Below are 21,955 nucleotides of genomic sequence, written 5' to 3'. Positions count from 1 at the left end.
GAGAATGCAAACACTGGAAATAAAACACACTTAACATGGGTCTAAGTGGGTAACAGTACAGACCATAGGTGTAGTGCACTCTTGACCAGGTCTGTGCAGGCCAGTGGTGGATGGTTTAAAACTTGAATCTTGACACCAAAATTGACACTCACCACTTGTGCCTCTCCTTTTACTGCACAAATTATCAAAATAAAAACAGCAGCAGCAAATGAGGAAGAACTTCACTGTAAGTCATACTTGACCATAGTCGTCAGGAAAGGATTCACCCCAGGGGCTGGCGTGCTCAGGGTCTCTACCTGTGTTCCAGGTGGTCGTAGTGATGGAGTCAGAGATGCTGGAGCATGAGGCTGAGCTCTGACTTTGAAGATTACATGTCATCCACTTGCAGCCCAGCATATTTTAACACAAACCATGATGTTTTCCCAAACCCAAGCACATAGTTGTGGTGCCTAAACCTAACCCAACAGAGACAAAATTAATGAAAACAAAATCAACAATATTACAAATTCCACACGGGGCACGATTCCCTGTCGCCCACGTGAACGTCCTGTGCTTGATCCATTCCTCACCATGAGGACCTTCACAGTGTGATTTAATCGCTTTCTGGTCAGTAGCAGAAATGGTCCTGTAGCAACATTATGGTATCATAGGAACAATACCAACATGACTCGCAAAGGTATAAAACGTGACCGGCCAGTTGCACTGATGTTCTTGGAACCACATTAATTATGATGTTCTCGGAACACCAAATACAGCGACATCCAGTTACAACTTCAATTAGAACAAGTACCGTATTTAATAGAAGATATATGTTATACTTTTCTCTTGACAATTTGCTCATAAACGTGCAATGTTTTCTAACCAAATATAACTGAATGACTTCACGCTAGTGTTGTCTCGTTCGCGAACGTTTCGTTCAAAAGAACGAATCTTTTAAGTGAACGTACTGAACTGCATCACTTCCTCAAGTGATTCGTTCGTTTCTCAGTTCACTTGAACTGTCAGCAGCGCCGCCTGCCTGCAGCGCCGCCTGCTGACGAACGAACTGTCAGCAGGCGGCGCTGCTGACAGTTCAAGTGAACTGAGAAACGAACGAATCACTTGACGAACGAACTGTCAGCAGGCGGTGCTGCTGACAGTTCAACTGAACTGAGAAACGAACGAATCACTTGACGAACGAACTGTCAGCAGGCGGCGCTGCTGACAGTTCAAGTGAACTGAGAGACGAACGAATCACTTGACGAACGAACTGTCAGCAGGCGGCGCTGCTGACAGTTCAACTGAACTGAGAAACGAACGAATCACTTGACGAACGAACTGTCAGCAGGCGGCGCTGCTGACAGTTCAACTGAACTGAGAGACGAACGAATCCCTTGACGAACGAACTGTCAGCAGGCGGTGCTGCTGACAGTTCAACTGAACTGAGAAACGAACGAATCGCTTGAGGGAGGGACCGCGCGCGCCGACTGCGCCGCGTCACCGACGCATGAATCCATGGCAAGCTGTTCCTGCCAGAAATACGCCACGTTCAGTCACGTTTCAACTTCATTACGGCGTAGAAAACGCCGTTTTTTCAGATTTTACGCCGTTTTTTACGCCATAATGCGCAAAAAGAACGCTGTTTTTTACGCCGTAATGAAGTTGAAACGCAACTGAATGTGGCGTGTTTCTGGCAGGAACGGCTTGCCATATGAATCACTCAGTGAACGACACTCTCCTGAATCATTTTCCTCTGAGGGATACACTTTCATGGCGACCGTTGTTCCCCGTTGTTTTAACAGATTTAGTTTCCAGATAAACAAACTTAAAACGTTATGCTGGCAGTAATGAGGAGCGACGGAGGGAGATGGGGGTGTGTTGTGTTCAAGTGTACCTCGGAGAAAACTAACTTTTTTTTAAACTCTGCTAAATTTGCCACCGCAACAACAGTACAGTAGGACACAGCATGTAACAAATAGTGTATAAAACCCGCAGTTTGAGAAAACGCGTGACTGTCTGATCATCTCATTGCGACAATTTGCGAGGGAACGGTGCATATTCAGTATGAATCCTTCACTGAATGTACTGTGGAGTATACGTTCAGTGAACGGATCACTCACTGAGCCCAATTTGCCGAGCAGACCAGTTAAATAGCATACCATAGGATAGGACACTTAAAACATCATGATTTATAATATAGTTATATATAGTTTTATATTTACAAATGTGTTTGTCAAAGCAACACAGTCACAACACTCTCGTCTCCCGGTCCTGGAAGCTGTGCACTGCAATGAAACTTGAACCGTTCAGCCGTATATCAGTTCAGGAGTCGCAGGCTCCTCCTGCCAAGCACTGAATGATTCGGTGATTCAGTGAACGAATCTTTTGAACGAATCTTTCTAGTGAACTGATTCTAGTGATTCAGTACATCTAAAAGAACTGGCGTGCCCATCACTACTTCACGCTGAAAGTTAAGAGCCGTGGAAACGAGGCGTGAAAGCCGGTGACTACTATGCATGCCACTTCCTCATTCCTATGAGGAAGACGGAATAGTGACTGTACGGACAAGTCCGGACGAGTGACTTTACTCGACTCATTTAACGCTAAATGTTGGAAGTAAACATCTAGACCCAATTCCTCATTCATCGCTCCGAACTGACTCAAAGTTTGAAGCTATGGCTGACAGCCGAGAACAGGAGAAAAAAGGAGATTGGGAGCCTCAGGGCGCCGCGGGTGGGGAAGGTATGTGAAGCCATGTCAGGTTTACACACTCAAAACGCTCCTCGTCACTACAACAGACAAAACTTTATTAAACCCACGCGAGTATCGGAATCCAGTTTTAGATTTCCGGTAACATAACATTTTCTTATCGTCAATGGAGGAACCGGTGTTTTGTCTAACCCCAACTAGTCGCCCTTTTTCGGTGGTTTGCCTGACCTCAACCTCACTCTAACCCCAACAGTTACCTTTGCTGAGCTACCACTAATAGTGAGCTAACCGAAGCCTATTGCAAACTACAGGGGACGTTAAGTGAAACAAACACCATCAAAGGGGAACAACAGACTTCAGGCACTTGGGATTCAGTTACGTCATTCTAGGTATTAACTTGTAGCGAGCTGTTTTCTGGTTGAAGAGACTTTTCGTGTTGGTGATAGCTTCCTCTGTCCCGTAGTCAATCCAAACAGCCTCAAAATAACAACGAAATGATGTATTTTAGCGCTGGTTAAATGCTGTTTATTTAACTTGTTGTCAATTAAAAGATACAGGGATAAGTGTTGGACTTGGTTAATGGACGTATTCTGATTTAAGGTGTGCATTATAGAGAACCGAACAGGCCTCATGCCTACTCCACTCGTGGGGCTGGTGAAACTCACAGTAATAAAACTTACAGTCAGGACAGTGTGAGCCAGACTGTAGGTCTGAATTGATGTATAATTGGAATCAGTGATTTTTGAACATGGGATTAAGGACGAGACTGATGATGAAGTGATTGGGAAGGTGACGTCATGAGTGAAAGAAGAACTTAAGGATAAGAAGTCAGTGAGGATGAGGCTCTAAAAGAACTCTTCGTCTGGTGTCTCTTTCTCTGCTTTCTGTGGTTCTCAGACACAACACAATCTTTTTCCTTTCCATTGTATATGTCAGTCCTATACAGTTGTTGCTTGTGCTAACACAGTGTTGATGGAGGTGGCACTCCAGATTGGATGTGAGAACAAACTGCCTGATCCAGTAAAGATTGTCAACATTTCTGACAGTTCCCACTGTACCCTATATCCCCGGCAGGTAGCTGTTCAGACTGAGTTGTAGGGAATGCTGCATACCTTCTATAGGCCTTTTAATTGGCACTGTGAGTAGCAGACAGGTAGCTCTGTGAGCTCAATCCAAGATTGTACTTGCTGTATGATGTGACTTGTCTATATGTTTGGTATATTAACTGCTTGTCTGTTTTTTATGTGGTTCCACCCTGGTGGACAACAAAGATCTATTCTATCTATCATTTCAAGTAAACACTTGAAGTAAAACACCTACACAGGTGGTAACGTAAAAAACACCTACACAGGTGGATTTCTTCAATATAAGCCTTCCTTCAACTTTCACAATGTCAGCAAGAACCTGTGTTCTGTGTTAGGTGATGAGGCCACAGTGAAAAAATAGAATTGTTCAGTTTCTTCGTATAACGAGTAAATACTCTTGTTTTAACAGATCCTTTTGACATAACAACAACAACAATAATAATTGGTAATACATATTTGTGTTACAGTGATATATTTTTCTCATTATTACTACCAACCAAATTATTCCATTTTGACAAAAAACTAAAGTCGTTAAAATATGTCTGTTTATCTTATTATATTGAGTTATATATTATATATGTTGATGTGGCTTTTCTTATCACACAAAAGCCACATGTTTTCTTTAAACAGGAAACTTTTCCCATGATAATACGATGAGTTGGTACGCTGTTGGTTTGCTGTAAATACTTGTTTATATACTTAGTTATATTGTATTTTTTTATTATATGATTATAATATTATATAATATTTATAGTACATATTATATAACTGTATATTTAGTTTTACTTCGTTATATTTTCATTATTATTCCTGTTTATATTTTTTGTTACTTTTTGTTACTTTTTTAAACAATTCTTGTATAAATTCTGTGTTCTGTCTGTTTGTTTAATTGCTACTGCATCAAAATAATTTCCCAAATTGGGATCACTAAAGAAGCAGTCTAAGTCTAGGTTATTACAAGAAAATGTATTATTTTTTTAGTGTGAATATGAAAGGAATATGACATATCTTTTCTACCCATTTAAACAAACAGGGTAGTGTTAATGACTGAAATAATGTGGGTATTAATCAACTGTCTTATTGCCCCAGATGTCATCGATGATCCCATCATGGAACAAGGAGCAGTGGTCCTCAGAGGGTAAGTGTCATTATAACAACTTGATAAATAATAATAATAATTACAATAATAATGAAAATACTAATAACTCTACCTGCAGGCAGATGTTAATGGGTTACAAACCCCTTGCGTCACACTTGCTGGCCCATATAGCATGATGTAAGTTGCATATTTAGAGCAGCACAGAGACTGAAAAGATGTAAATTTTGTGTAGAGTCTTCTGCACTGGTGGCAATATTGTCACATGTCAAAGGGCTACTCTCAAGCCAGATAAAGTCAATAAACTGCTTTCCTAGCTAAAAATTTGTTACTGTGATCTGTCATATTTGTCTTCTCTCAGAATGAGATTTAAGTTGTAAAAAGATTTGAATGATTTATGGTGCATGGTGGTGCAGCAGGTAGGGCGCGTGCCTCACAGCAAGAAGGTCGCCCGTTCGATCCCCTGATTGGGAAAGGCCTTTCTTTTTGCATGTTCTTCCCGTGCATGCGTGGGTTCTCTCCTGGCACTCCGGCTTCCTCCCACAGACCAAGAACATGCTCATTAGGTTGATTGGTGACTCTAAATTGTCCTTAGGTGTGAGTGTGAGTTTGAATGGTTGTCTGTCTGTATATGTTGCCTCGCAATCGGCTGGTGACCGGTTCAGGGTGTACCCCGCCTCTCGCCCGTTGACCGCAACCCCGAAAGGGATAGTCGGGTATAGAAGATGAATGAATGAATGTATGGTTTGTACAGTATGTTTGGTTCTGAATGATATTGCACCTTTAAAAATGTAAAAATCAGTCTCAGCCTAGGAGTCTATGTAGGGCTGGGCGATATGGCTGAAAACTGTATCACGATATAAGTGTTTTATATCGGTCGATATCGATAATTATTGATATTTTTTATGACCTATTTAAAATAAGGACCAGGAGAAAAATACATTAAATTTAAACATTTTATTTAAAATTTTAACCTTCCTCTGATTATAATCCCCTCTGCTATCAAGGCAGAAAGGAAAGGAAATGTCAACACGACCATGGAAAACACTCAAATAATAAATGTGAATAAAAGTGTAAAAATGTAAACAGAGAGAAACCTGAGAACTTTTTTTTCCCGCAGGTTTAGTGCCAGGAAGTTCACAAGCTGATTCACCTTCTGGTGAATAAAATGTTTTCAAATGTGTGCAGCGTTTTGTAAACAAAGCAGAATCTGAGGTAGACTTGACATCTGTAACATACAACAAAACAAACATGATAGACAGTAACACTGATTGAACAAGAAAACTAGCCTAGACATATGAATAACTTTAGTAACTCTTAACATACGTGAACTATTCAATTATATCTTTATTGCAGCTGTGCCAAAAAAAAGCGTGTGTAAGAGATTTTTATAACCTGGCTTCTCCACAGTGTTCAGCGGAAGCATGTCTTTAGCTATATGATATGCCACTGCCTCTGTTATGTCTTTGTGCCTCTTAGATGATTTGTCATAAGGCACTGAAGCAGAGTACCTCTCCATGGTGGTCTGCTGCTTGTACGGTGGTGCTGCGGTTGCAGATGTTGTTGGACGTTGGCGAATACAGCTGCGCTCCAAAGGGTGAGCGCGGCTAAGGTGGTTGAACGAGTTCGTGGTATTACCAGTCTTGGTAGGGACGACGGTCTGACTACAGTCCAACTTAAAAAATCCAAAAAACTGCCATACTGGCGAGCTGACTTTCCCTGTTTTATCGATAATTTCTTCGCTTGTTGCAGCGCCCACTTTCTACTTATCTCACTCCTCACGAAGAATCAAACACGAGACAACGAGATGGCGCAACCAAACTGATACTGTTAAATGATTGGTTGTTAGCGTGTCACTCCCACTAATGAGTGATCACTCATTACGTTGCTAGGTTACCTGAAAGCGAGTGCCTTTGTTCATGCAACCAACCTTGCTTCGCAACTTCTGGTTTCTTCCAATGAAGAAAAAAATTATCAAATGTTCTATCGAATGCATTTTTTATTGATATTGATTACGTGTCTATCGCGAGACATATCGTTATCGTTTTATCGCCCAGCCCTAAGTCTATGCATGACCACCAGTCACCTTGGCCACAGACCCTTAATAATGAAAGTAATAAATCTTATGTATACAGCACTTTTTAAAACAAACTTTAAACACAGCTTTACATGGTTGACCCATTGAACAACAACATTGAATACAATGAGTTATAATAATCTGACCGAAATGATACAAAACATGACCTTCTCAAGATCAAGCCGAGAGAGAAATGACCTGGCTTTAATCACAATGACAAAAAGTGACTGAATGATATTTGTATCTTGTTTTTCAAACAAAAGGTTTGACAGGGATCTAGCATGTTTTTGTAAAATTAGAAAAGACTGTGGAGGACCAAAAACAATGGTAATTTACCATTCGGTGGTTTTCTTGTTTTGGTCAGTTTGCATTACATTTTACCCTTTGCATTCTCTAAAATAATCCATAGTACATCAGACTTTTAAAATTATTATTATTTCTTTCTGCAGGACATGAAACCCCTCTTGAAGAGACTTAAAACTTACTTGGGTTGTGTTGTCAGTCTAGGGCTAGGTGGTATATTGCATTAATTAATTCATTAGATTAACTGTATTTCGTCACAATGTGTAAAATATCTGCATTGTGAAAATCAGTTTGTCACATCATGCTTATCACCCAGTCCGAAGTCCATCACTATGAACACAGTATATAATGGAAAAGTATTGCTGCCCCATCTTCTCACTAACTGTAAGTGAATGTCATGTGTTGGTCACATTTATTTTTGCTTCCCTTTTCAAATTGTTTTGGAGATAATTTATGTCACCTGCCCCCAACCTTCACTTGAACATCCTACAGCACACAGCATAAAAGAGTACACCCCCTCTGAACACAGAGAAACATTTTTTTTTTCTTTAATGATCACCATTACAATTCATAGAAAGATGACAAAATTGAAATTTATTGAACATACACTAATGGAAAAAGATATGTCATCGATATATGTAAAATAATTAAATTAAGTATGCAATATTCCCCAGTCTCCAGACAGTTCTTTCCCATGTAGTGCCAGGGTTAAGTACCATTTAAATTGTCAAACAATTACACCTCTTCTAGGATAGCTCAGTTGCTCTTTTATTCAGTATTGTTTGGTAGCTCATGTTTTCCTGTTAAGTATGGACATATATCATTGGTAATCGATAGGGTTGCAGGAACATTAGAACCCCAAATATATCGTCTTTGTAGAGAAATCACAAAATTTATTGGGTTTAAAAAGAGGGTGTAGACATCTTTGCTGTGTACTGTATACACCTCATGTCGCTCAGTCTTTCTCTGTAATCATTAAGAATACTAGTGTCAAAGTAATTGTATATTGTAATTGTAAAGTTACCCACAGGTTCTCAGTAGGGTTGAGAACAGTCAGTTACTACGTTTACATGCAGTCAGAAACTCTTTCATAACCGGAATATCAGCAATAACCCGGTTGTGCATGGCCATGTAAACACCTTGAATAAAGGGAATATGACCCCTGAGTTACTCCTTTTCAAGTTACGCTACGTTAAGCTGAAATGACACGCATTGTGTCATGACACGTTATCCGTGTGTCGCTGTTTTGATTGGGATATCCCAATTGATTATAATTACCATGTATACAGGAATAACCCTGTTTGCTCACGCATGTAAACAGGTTATTCCGAATGTTTCAGAAACCAGAATATTGACCATAACCCGAATACTGACTGCATGTAAACCTGGTAAGTGTTAGTTTTTTAAAAGGACAGGTTCACATATTATCAAGTTCATCTTAAAACAATACCAACAAGTCTGTATGTAAAAATCTGTCCATACTGAGTGCAAAGTGATCCCATCCTAAAGCGATTTTCATTTCATTTGTTAGTGATGGAGTACAATTGTGTGTCCCAGGTATGTGATTGAACGTATAAACACAGAGGAGCCTGGTCGGCATGTCTCCTCTGAGGATCTTGGAGGAAGGCCAAATGAACAAGAGGATCCACATATCAAAGAAGTGGTCGAACATCTGCTGAAGATTGCAGATGAGTTGAACAGGAATGCTGAGCTCCAACGGTAAGCTGTGTATCATGTACAGAAAACAGCTGGTGGACTACCTACAGTACTGTGCAAAGGCTTTCGGTGTGAAAAAATGCTGTAAACTAGAATGCTTTCAAAAATGTATGTTTTTATTTTTAGTTAGTTTAGTTCATTTTCATTAATTAACAAAATGCAGTGAATGAGCAGAAGAGAAATCTAAATCAAATCAATATTTGGTGTGACCACCTTTTGCCGTCAACAGCATCAATTCTAGGTACATTTGCACACATTTTTTGAAGGAACTTGGCTGGCAGGTTGTTCCAAACATCTTGGAGAACTAACCACAGATCTTCTGTGGATATAGGCTTCCTCAAATTCCTTCTGTCTCTTCATGTAATCCCCGACAGACTTGATAATGTAGAGATCAGGGCTCTGTGGGAGCCCTACCATCACTCCCAGGATTTCTTGTTCTTCTTTATGCTGAAGATAGTTCTTAATGACATTGGTTGTATGTTTGGGGTCGTTGTCTTGCTGCAGATTAAAGTTGGGGCCAATCATACAATTACAATTAGTCATTTTTTCAAAGCGACGTACATATGAATTCACACACCGATGGCGCAGCATCGGGGGCAGTTTTGGGGTTCAGTATCTTACCCAAGGATACTTTGGCACGTAGACTGCCAAGGACAGGGATCGAACCACCGACCTCCTGATTGGTGGACCGGGCTCTACCTAAGCCAAAGCTGCCTTCCTGATGTTATTGCATGATAGATAAGTATCTGCCTGTATTTCTCAGCATTGAGGACAACATTAATCCTGACCAAATCTCCAACTCCAATTGCAGAAATACAGCCCCAAACTTGCAAGGAACCTCCACCATGCTTCACTGTTGCCTGCAGATACTCATTATTGTACTGCTCTCCAACCCCTCGGTGAATGAACTGCCTTCTGCGACAGCCAAATATTTCACATTTTGACCAGAGCACCTGCTGCCACTTTTCTGCACCCCCAGTTCCTATGTTTTCGTGTATAGTTGAGTCGCTTGGCCTCGTTTTCATGTTGGAATTATGACTTTTTGGTAGCAACTCTATCATGAAGACCACTTGTGCCAGACTTCTCCAGACAGTAGATGGGTGTACCTGGGTCCCACTGGTTTCTGCCAGTTCCGAGCTAATGGCGCTGCTGGATGTCTTCCAATTTTGAAAGGAATTAAACTTGATGTGTTTTTCGAAAGAGCTTGAACAGCACATGTTGAAACCCCAGTCTGCTTTGAAATCTTTGCCTGGGAGAGACCTTGCTGATGCAGTATATCCACCTTGTGTCTTGGTCCTGTGCTCAGTCTTGCCATAGTGTACGACCTGTGACATGAAACTGTCTTCCACAACCTCACCTTGGTAGCAGAGTTTGGCTGTTCCTCACCCAGTTTTAAGCCTCCTACACAGCTGTTTCTGTTTCAGTTAATGACTGTGTTTCAACCTACATGTGAAACTGATAATCATTAGCACCTGTCTGGTACAATTGGTTGATCACACACCTGACTATAATCCTACAAAATCCCTCACTTTGTTTGTGCATGTGTACCTATAAGAATTGATGCTGGTTTGAAGGCAAAGGGTAGTAACACCAAATATTGATTTCATTTGGATTGTTCTTTTGTTCGCTCACTTTGCATTTTATAAATTGATAAAAAATAAACAATTATTATTTATATTTGTGAAAGCATTCTTATTTTACAGCATTTTTTGACAGTTGCCTGAAACTTTTGCATGTCACTATAAGTCAACAGATCTGTTGGGTAATTGATTTGCATTTGACTCATTTGCCAACAATGGTCACACAGTGCTACTGTAAGTCAATACTGAAACTCTTTCACTATAGATGCACAGCTGTTGTGGGGTGATAGCAGAATTAAAAATCTCAGTCAGACAGACCATGGCCATGATTTCTAGGTTACTTGAAACTAGGGATGTGTCACTATAAAATTTTCATTGTGGCAAAAAGTATCACATTAAGCTGTAACCTTTTATTGCGACTCTGTTTTGGACTTTGCAAAAGCACTAACATGAAAAACACCTAAAACACCATGAAATCCAAATCAAACTGCTGATAAAGGCAGGAGCACTGTGTTGTGTTCACAATGGTTGTCATGCTACTGATGGAAAATAAATTACCTATATTTACTGTTATTGTTTCAGCACAGTATATAGTAAACCCAGTTTACTCGAACACTGCTTGTGATGCAAGACACATTTCAGAGAATGTGACAAGTGAAATCAACGAAAAACATTTTTACATCTGAATCTGTCATTGTCTTCCTCTGTCAGACTGATAAACCAGGTTCAGGGCAACTGTGCTCAGGACATCTTCATGAAGGTCGCCAGGAGCATCTTTGCTGATGGCATTAACTGGGGTCGAGTGGTGGCTCTCTTCCATCTGGCTTACAGACTTATATACAAGGTAACACAGAAACCAATATGTCTCACCCTAGTGCCACTTAGGGCTGGGCTATATTTATTATGTACTGTGTGTATATAATACACATATCATGTAAAGTGTCACATCATCTCTCCTTTCTGTAGTATCTGCATAGCCTTACACTAAACTGTGTATTATAACAGGACTGGGCCAACACACTAACTGTTCCTATGGATCAGGGAAACACGAGTAGTTCATGAAAGAAATTCCCCCAAGACCCTTCTGTGACAATTGTTTTTTGTTTTTGTTATCTTTGCAAAAGTTACAAGAAGACTAAAGCATAACTGAAATGTCCCATCTTTTTAAGTCACCATGCAAATCTCAGCACAGTTATAGCTGAAAAGTCTGCACACTAATTAATTAGCTCCTTGGTGTTTGTTGCTTCTTGCCATCAGTCTGATAGATGCAGACTAGCTAGCTAGAGTTAGCTACCCATCAGGTAGTAGAATCCACACACTGTCCAGTCGACTCTAGTGGCTTCATTTCTCATAACTAGAGATGTTGCCTCCTACAAGTAAATAGTCTCTGCATGTTTTTTTTGGCTAGTTCTGTTACATTTACATAAAATACAACATAAAAACTGTGTGCAACACACCTTTAAGATTATGACTCAGAGGCAGTGACATCATTTGACTGAGGTGATGCTGACACTGCTGCAAGATTTTCTTCCCCAACAGTATTCTGTGAAGACCCGCCTGATTCTGCATCTGATTGACTGGCTTGATTAGGTTTAGGCACGAGGAGTGATGAAATGGTTACAGTGAGACAAAAATGTCAGGCAGAGCTAAAGTAGGGGCGGGTCTTAATGGACTGCAGGTGGGAAAAACACTGATCAAAGCTGAGTTCTCATGATTTTACATGCTAACAGATTTAATGCTAGCATGCTATGCTAACAGGCTCAGAAATGGCAGTTAAGATGTCACAGCCTGTGTGACCGGGCCTTACGGCCAAGTTCCTTTTTATTACCCGTATGGTAAATTGTAGATGAAGTGCATTGATAGTGCTTTTCTAGTCTACTGACTCCTCAAAATACTTTCTAACTCATGCCACATTCACACATTCTCTCTCTCACACACACTCACAGATGGCACAGCCGCCGGGAGCAATCTGGGGTTCAGTATTGTAATTTATATTAGCTTTGAGTAATAATGACTGTAATAATTTTAATTCATGCAGATTGTTAGATGGCTCCAGTTGGGGCAGCTGAGAGAGGGCAATGTCGGGCACCATGAAATGCAGAGCCTTATAGAATTCAATTCATTTCAATTTCATTCAATTTTATTTCTACTGGGCAAATCACAACAGAAGTTGTCTCAGGACACTTTCCATATAGAGCAGATACAGACCATACTCTTAATCTACAGAGACCCAGCTATTCCCCAGTGAGCAAGCACTTGGCGAAAGTGGTGAGAAAAAAAATCCTTTCAACAGGCAGAAACTTCAAACAGAACCAGGCTGTGGGTGGGCGGCCATCTGCCTCAACTAGAAAAGGGAAAGAGTCTTCAGAAAGAAAGGGAGAGATGGAGGCAGAAAAGGGAAAGGACGTAAAATGTTTGTGTTGTTGTTTGTTATTGTATCTGGAGGTAGAGTGGAGGTAGAGCAGTCTAATGTCATCCTTGGGAAAGACACTGAACCCCAAATGCTCCCAATGCTGTGCCATTGGTTTGTGTGAATTGTTAAAAGCTCATAATGAACCACAAATGAATCACTATGAATGTGTGTGAATGGGTGAATGATAACTTCAGTCATCAGACTAGAAAAGCGTTTCATAAATACAGTCTATTTATGGACTTTTCAGTTGCTGTATTTGTAATTTTCTAATGAATTAGGTCCTTATTATTTGTCCTTGGCTGAAATTAATCTTTTTAGTCTAATAATGTATTAATATCAAAATCATGAAAAGAATGAAAAAATGACTTACCAAACTGAAAAAATGAAACATAATTATTCCTGCTGTTCCTGCTATGGTGCTGCGCTCTCTGGTACTTTCTTTGTTTTTGTCACATTTTGAGATGTCCCTCTCCGATACAATGCAGTTGGGAGGAACTATTAAACATAAGTAAATCTACTCACCAGACTTTTTCTCAAGCCAGTAAGTTTTTCTGAACTTCTTGTTGGAGGAGCAGTAGCTCTGTATGGGATTTGCAGGAGATGCAGATGGAGAAAGCAAGCCAGATCATTCGTTAAGCTGAGACTGAGTGTGGATTTCATACCATCTTTACAGCTGGCCAATGTTTTCTCTCTGACAAAGTGTTACTCCTAAACAGAACAAACTGAGCTTTGCATATCTGCCTCCCTGTGTTTTATTGAAATCTGGCTCAGTGAGCACACACTGAACACAACGTTACACCTGCCAGGCTTCCACCTCTTCTGAGGGGACCGCTTAACAGAGCTTTTGGGAAAAACCAGGGGAGGCGGAATCAGCTTCTACATTAATGAATGTTGGTGTACAGATGTCATAGTGTTGAAGAAGTCATGGTAGCCTTCACCAAGAGACCATGTTCATAAACTGTAAACCCTTCTATTCATCATGGGAGTTCTCCTCGTTTATTCTGGTTAGTGTTTATGTCCCACCTCAAGCCTGTGTAAGTGAGGTTTTACAACATCTGGCTGACCAGATTACTAACAGGAGCAGAAACATCAGACTCCCTGCTCATTGTTCTTGGGGACTTCACCAAAGACAGTCTCGTCCACGAACTGCAAAATACAGACAGCACATTAAGAGTCCCACAAGGGACAGTAACACACTGCTACACAACATGAAAGAATGCATATGGGAGACATATATGTATGTATATATATACTCACTGGCCACTTTATTAGGTACACCTATTCAACTGCTTGTTAACACAAATAGCTAATCAGCCAATCACATGGCAGCAACTCAATGCATTTAGGCATGAAGACAACTTGCTGAAGTTCAAACTGAGCATCAGAATGGGAAAGAAAGGGGATTTAAGTGACTTTGAATGTGGCATGGTTGTTGGTGCCAGACGGCTGGTGTGAGTATTTCAGAAACTGCTGATCTACTGGGATTTTCATGCGCAACCATCTCTGGGATTTACAGAGAATGGTCCGAAAAAGAAAAAAAAATGTCCAGTGAGCGACAGTTATGTGGATGGAAATGCCTTGTTGTAGGGCTGGGCGGTATACTGGTTCACACTGAATACCGGTGTATATTTTTGTTATGATATGAATTTTTAATATACTGCCACACCGGTGTGTGAGATTACACATCGTTCGGAATGTTGCGCTGCGCGACACTGTTTCAGATGAACCATTTTAAATGTTGCGCTTCTGAACACGCATGGTGCGGGGTGTTGTGAGGGTAAACTGTAGTGCTCTGGTGTTACGTTACAGTGAAGATGGATGAGAAAGACATTGAAAATTCCGAAATCGAAGCTGCAAAACTACCAGAAGTAGTAGTTTTTGGTTTAAAAAAAAAAAAAAGCAAGTGTTGTCGGGTTGAAGTTGTCGCCGGAGGCAACATGAGCAATTTGCTCCACCACCTTAGCCACAAGCATGTCTTGGAATATCAAGAATGTATGAAGTTAAGATCAGCGCCCTCCACATCAGCAGGTAACACGGGAAAAGCAAAAGAAAAATCGAGCCAAATGTCACTTCCATGTGCGTTTACTAGAGGGAATCCCTACGACAGAAAAAGCAAACAATGGATCGAGATTACAAACTCTATCACTATCCACCTAGCCAAAGACATGGTCCTGTTCAACACCCTAGAACAACAAGGCTTCAGGCGGATGATCAAGACAGTGGATTCCAGGTATGAAATACCGAGCAGAAAATACTTCAGCCAAGTTATAATCTGCGACTTGTACTTGTTCAATACGAGCGGCGCCTGTACAGGGGGCAGCGTGAGATGCATGCAGTTCAGACGGTCAATGCTCATGCTAGGAAGCACCATTCCTAACTTGTAGCATACCAGAATGACGGGGAGAAACTCAACTAAAAGCGTCCACCAAGTATTGCCACCCAAGCGAAACATAATTCATACAGAAATAAATTATATGGGCATGTAACAAAAAGACGAAAATAGAGTATGTCCAGTTAAGTGCATCTGCTGATTTCACCACTTCACGCAAACCACACAAGCCTGGTATCATATGAAAGCAGAGAGTCTGCTGATCACGAAGATGTCTGCCTCCTCACTGTGCGACGGAAACTCGGCGAGCTAGCAGCCAAAGAGTAGCAGAAAAAAAACTTCGCTAAATCATACAGTATGTCTTACCTTTGCTGTTTTGTGGTCAAAAGTTATATTCCAGCTCGAAAAAACGCTGCTAATGTGTCCTCCTATGACTCTGTGTTAGTTTGAGATGAATCACAAAGGTCATGGTTGTTTACATAAGGAGGAGGGGGTTTCTAGAGTGGGGGGAACGCTGTTCATGCAATAACTTATCTCTGGGGTTACTTCTTTCTGGATCGTCATTGGTGTTACTTTGGTGAAGTTGGGCGCTGCTCCTCAAATCTCTTGACTGGTTGATAGAGGTGTCGATCATCAAAATAGACCAATGGGTTGCTGAGTTATTGGCCGGTGTAACTGTGCAGTTAGTTTCACCACTCCATCTCATTTACACATGAATGAGCAGAGCGTTCACAGAGGACTCTGCTGAGCAGCCCGAGGTATTATTTTACTGTTTTATTTGCATTTCGTCCTTTTATGAGAACTAAGAACAATAGCAAGCAGAAAAAAGGCTGAAAAGTGTTTTCAACAGAGGAGGTTCTCCGTATGCTTGGACAATGGTACTCTGCCCAAATGAGCGCCTGGACATACCTGTATTAAAACATCTGTCTTCCAGATAAAACAAACAAACAAAAAAACGTCATATTCCTTGAAACCGTTATAATTTTGAAAAATGCTGTGGTTTAAATTTTTGGTCATACCGCCCACCACTACCTTGTTGATGTCAGAGATCAGAGGAGAATGGGCAGACTAGTTTGAGATGATGGAAAGTCAACAGTAACAAAAAATAACCACTCATTACAACCAAAGTATGCAGAACACCATCTCTGAACACACAACACGTCCAACCTTGAAGCAGATGGGCTACAGCATCAGAAGACCACTCCAGGTGCCACTCCTGTCAGCTAAGAACAGAAACTGAGGCTGGGGTGGAACTGGAGATTCGCATCGTGGATGTGCAGCCGACAAATCTGCAGCAACTGCATGATGCTATCATGTCAATATGGACCAAAATCTCTAAAGAATGTTTCCAACACCATGTGGAAAAGAAGAATTAAGGCAGTTCTGAAGGAAAAGAGGGGTCCAACCCGGTACTAGCAAGGTGCACCTAATAAAGTGTGAGTGTATGTCCCCCATGCAGCTTTGGGGCTCTTTCATCACTGTTTGTTCCATCTTCTTCCAATCTACAGCCATAAATGTAGTTACGACTGTGCAAAGATGGACCACTTTTGCAAAGCTGGCCTGCTTTGATTGCACTGATTGGAGTGTCTTTGAGGCTGCTGTAACGCATCTGGATGAACCCACTGTCACTGACTAGTTTTTGTGAGGACTTGTGTGTGCCAACTAAAACCTTCTGCACAAACAGCAGCATTAAATGATGGTTCTCAGGTACACTCGGGCAGCTTTGGCAGGCTATGGAGGAAGCCTAGAAACACAGTGACAAAGAAAGTTTAAGTAGCAAGGAGGTGCTGTAGGACAGCTTTTTAGCTCATTACCTGTGGTCAACTTTCAGCCACCCTCTCCCCGGAAAATGGCGAGACGGAAGGTGGACTTTGAAAACAGGGGTTTTCAAGGCAGGTGGGAGGCAGAGTATGTGTTCGCAGATATGAAGGACGAAGCTGTTTGTCTTCTGTGCGGAGACAGTGTGGCTGTCATGAAAGAATATAATGCAAGTAGACACTATGAAATGAAACACCGTGACAAGTAAATTACTCTGGAAAAGCTGCATAAAGAGCCAGAAGAAATGAATGCAACTGATTTTTCTCGTATTTAATGTTTATCAGCTGTGTTAGTTCCAGGTTCAAGTATCTGGCTTAGACTAGTATGCATTATTTTGGTCCACTGTGTATTTGAGTTTGACACCCCTGCGCTACACCAATGACTGCACCTCAGGAAACCTGAAAAAACAGCTGGTTGAACAGCTCATCCTCGGATGCAGTCAGAACAACCAAGAGCTGAACACTCAACATGGCCCCTTATTACCATCCTCAGAAACATTGTTTCCACTGTTGAAACCTTCAGGTTTATGGGATCCACTATTCCCGAACCTTAGGTGGACTTCAACCATGGCTTCAATCATCAAGAAGGCACAACAGAGGATGTACTTCCTGGGGAGTCTTGGAGTCATGACAGTCCAGTAAACTGGGGTGCATATACTGTATCGTGAAATTGTTCGTACCGCAGTTTTTCTGTTTTTGCTTTAAAGGCACTGACCACCAACCATCTAGAGAACATCAGAACAGTCATAAGCTGGGTGCTCCAGGTCATCAGAGAGCAGCTCTACTCCTGGCTCGTACAGCAGGGAGGCTGGGTGAGTGATGCATTTTCCATAAAGATCTGTCAGTGGTGTGCTTTTCTCATTTGAAATGTTAATTTAAGGCTTTATGGTCTTATGTATGGACTATAATCCATAGCTTTTAATCTTGTGCCCTTGCTCTGTCTAGGAAGGGGTGATCCGTGGTTTTTCTCTGTGGAGAACAGTAGCCATAGCAACATCAGTAGTATTGGTGGCAACTATTGTTTACTACCGGAAGACACGCTGAGACATCAGACCTCACAACCTGACCTGCAGTCCCTCCAGTCCTGGATGAATGCAGCTTATTATTAAAGACAATTTATGGACATCAATCACAACCACTCGTCAGCCTCCATCCCATTAATCAGAGGAAGACACGAACTGTACTTAGAGGGGCAAAAACCTAACTCTCTTCTCAGGTTTCCAAGAACAAAAAAAAGTGCATTTACAGCTGCTGCTCACTGGGCATTTCCATCATCCTTCACTAGTAACTATTCAGTACTTTCATTGGAATTACAAGAGCTGCTGACACACACCCTCTAGCAGCCATATTGGACGTTGTCAGTTCTTGTTCCCTACCTGAACCAGGTCTCAGGTCCTCATCAGTCATGTCTTGTATCTAAACAAAATGTTTCTTAATGTTCCTCTACATGAAAACACAGGAATGGCCTGGCTAATGTAACAGTACCATAGGCTTATACTGTGGCCATCAGTTTGAGAGTTTGTTTTTATTTCACTTGGTAGATGAGCCTCAGTCACTGTGGCTATGGAGCAGTGACAAAAGGCACAAATCAGAGCTGTCACAAATTCAGAATACTATAGCTGCATTACAACCTTTCACAGCAGATATTTGGCTTGTCATAGCACGAAAAGCAGCAGTGTCATGAATAACGTTGACAATGGCTGCATACGATTTAGTTTGTCTTGTGCGTGCTGGCTCACTGGCATGGCTTACTGAGACCCACACATACAATACTAATTTAACAAATTATTGCAAATTATTGTTATGAGTTGTAGTTGATTTCCTCTTAAGTAACTATTGTATGTGGACACCCCTGGCTGTGAACACGCCTAAATTGCATACTGGCTCAAGCATTAACAGTGCCTGCCTTGCTAACAAAGGCAAAAACCTACTGCTGACCAAAGATTTACAGACATGGTTGTGAAATTCTCTACACCAGCACTGATAAGAAGCTAATTTCTGTTGCCTCTGTCTTTCCGTGAAAGTCTCCCTGTTGCGAGTGTACTTGATTGCACAAAACTTGTGACCAATGTGTTGTTAGACCACTGCATGAGAGTAAAATAGTGGTTAGACTGTGGAACTCAATTAGAAACTCCTGTTAGCCTTGTTTAGCAGCTTTATGACGACCCATCAAATCACTATCATACAGGCCACACAAAGAGAAATCTATCAGTGACAATACCAAATATAAAATAACAAGAGAAGGCAAAGGCAACAGAACAAATGTTCAAACGTAAACCTGCCGATTACAAATGGAGTAACAGCATACAGTAGCTGTTTGTCAAATTGTTATGCTGTTCAGTCACACTCCTTTTGTTGTCTGACAATTCAGAGAGGAGGATGAAGAGATTTCTCTTTCTTTTCCATTTGTGTTCCACTGTGAATGGTAATATTTTAGACAACAATCAGAAAATGCCACATGTATTAAAACTTCTTTTCTTTGGAGGAGGTCACTCCTAAGCATTGTTCTCAAATTTATACACATCATGTTAGCTTGAGTTGACTCCTCAGATTGAGAATGTTTATTGTGCCACATTGGTCTACACTTTACACATTGTAAAAGTTTTTTGTACTGACAATATTGCAGAAAAGGCCTTCTCACCCAACATTGTAGTCTAGTTATGTTTTTCCAATTTGGTTGCTATTCTGCAGTTATTTCAACTTCATTTTCACACACCCACTTTTCAACAGAGTTTAAATGTAACACATGAGAAGGACCAGACTTTCAGAGTTCAGGAAATCGTTCTCCACAGTTCTCTGGGAAAACTGAATTAATTGATTGATTGAAAATTGATCTTGCACTTTTCAAAGTAATATTACACTATTTATCTGCTGCTGTGTGATGTTTTAAAATATGATATGATGATTATTTTATTGTTAAAAAAAATATCAGATTGGACTCAATTACTGTAAAGAAATTAAAAATGTCTTATACCATTCATCACTTGCTGTATGAATGTTTTGAGTCATCCAGGCCATGGGATATATCAGTCAGTAAAGTTTATGTACCAACATGGCAGTCATGTTCATGGAGGTGTATTGTAGGAAAACTTCCAGGTAAAGACTGTGATCAAGGCATATAAGGTATTTCTCTGTCAAAATGAAAGCCCTGACAGGAGTTTTGTCCCAGTTTTCACTTCTTAAAACATCAGAGTTCAACATTTGGTTTATGTTTTATAGACTAATTCCAGCTAGTTAGAATTACTTTACACTGTATACAGTTGACTAGCTTAGTCCACTGGTTCCCAAACTAGAGTTTGGACCCCCTCCAAAGGGTCACGAGATAAATCATGTTGGGTCGTCGCACAGTAGTGAGAGTGAGAGGAAAAAAGAGAAAAAAAAAATCTCGAAATTCTGATACACAAATCTCTGATCAGTTTTTGTACTTTTTTGTGATTGTTGCCTTTCTTTTGAAATATTTGAGAATTTCACCTTTTTATTGAAATGTTATTGAAATGAAATCATGTGAGTTTAGAGGGAAAATGTATCTTTGGTAGAACTGCTAACATCTCGTAGACAGCTAAAATGTGAGGGGCAACAAGCCAAATGCTTGGGAAACAGGTTTAATTTTCAACAATGTGCTGTATTTTGTGACTTGTAAGCTATAATAGCTATGGTATAAATGTAGTGGGAGAAATATACAAGCCCCTCCTAAATGTGTTGGATAGAAGTATTAAGTGAGTTTTGGTACAGTTTTGTTGTAGAGGTATTAAGTAAGTTTTGGTGAATGTACAACCCCATTTCCAAAAAAAGTCAGGACACTGCAAAATTTTAATAGAAAGAGAATGTGATGATTTTCAAAACAAATAATTGAAAATAGCACAAAGACAACATATCAAACACTGAAAATGAGAAAATTTAATTGTTTTTTGAAAATGATAACCTCAACATGTAACATGTTTAAAAAAAAAACTTGTACTGTTTAACACTGTAAGCGTTGGTGAACTGAGGAGACCAATTACTGTAACTTCAAATGTGGAATGTTTTCCCATTCTTACTTGATTTCAGCTGCTCAACAGTTCAGAGTCTCCTTTGTTGTAGTTTACATTTCATAATATGTCAAACGTTTTCAGTGGGTGATAAGTTGGGACTGCAGGCAGGCCAGTTTAGCACCCAGACTCTTTGACTACGGAGCCATGCTGTTGTAATAAGTACAGAATGTGGTTTGGAACTGTCTTACTGAAATAAACAAGGTCTTCCCTGAAAAGGACTGTATATATAATCTGTATATATTGTTCAGCATTAATGATGCCTTCACAAACGTGCAGGTTACCCATGCCATGTCCACTAATGCACCCCCATACCAACATGGATGCTGGCTTTTCAACTATGTGCTGATAACAAGCCAGATGGTCCTCCTTTTAGCTCAGAGTATGTGGTGTCCATGATTTCCAAAACGAATTTGACTCATCAGACCACAGGCGGTTTTCCACTTCAGCGCAGTCCATCTTGAATGAGTTTAGGACCAGAGAAGATGTTGGTGTTTTTGGATCTCGTTTATATACGATTTCCTCTTAGCATGGTAGAGTTTCAACTAGCATTTTTGGATGCAGCAACAAACTGTGTTTACAGACAGTGGTTTTTGGAAATGTTCCCAATTGTGTCTTAAATAAATTGTGTGTTTTCAATGCAGTACCGTCGGAGGGCAAATCAAGGCCATCCAATGATATCCCCAATTTGTAATTTTACGTTATAATCATTATTATTATTATTATTATTATTATTATTATTATTCCTTTGGTAAAAATGGTACTACAGCATACACTGTAATAGCTATGTATGTGAAAATTGGGTGGTGTAGAATGGTGCGCA

At 40.5% G+C, this 21,955-nt stretch overlaps 1 protein-coding gene across 1 annotated transcript; it reads left to right on the top strand.

Annotated features, from left to right (window-relative positions):
- The first annotated feature begins 2,462 nt into the window (after positions 1-2,462).
- LOC143335965 (apoptosis regulator BAX) lies at positions 2,463-21,409 on the top strand. The gene is made up of 6 exons (XM_076756132.1): positions 2,463-2,721; positions 4,863-4,911; positions 8,807-8,968; positions 11,257-11,389; positions 17,812-17,916; positions 18,050-21,409. Exons 1-6 carry the CDS (start codon positions 2,655-2,657, stop codon positions 18,146-18,148), a joined length of 615 nt encoding a protein of 204 aa, XP_076612247.1. The 5' UTR covers positions 2,463-2,654; the 3' UTR covers positions 18,149-21,409.
- Positions 21,410-21,955: the final 546 nt, after the last annotated feature.

This window comes from Chaetodon auriga, chromosome 1 (genome assembly GCF_051107435.1).
Source record: "Chaetodon auriga isolate fChaAug3 chromosome 1, fChaAug3.hap1, whole genome shotgun sequence".
Classification (NCBI taxonomy): Eukaryota; Metazoa; Chordata; class Actinopteri; order Chaetodontiformes; family Chaetodontidae; genus Chaetodon; species Chaetodon auriga.
Note: the sequence above shows the minus strand (reverse complement) of the source record. Positions and strands in the feature narration are given on the sequence as shown.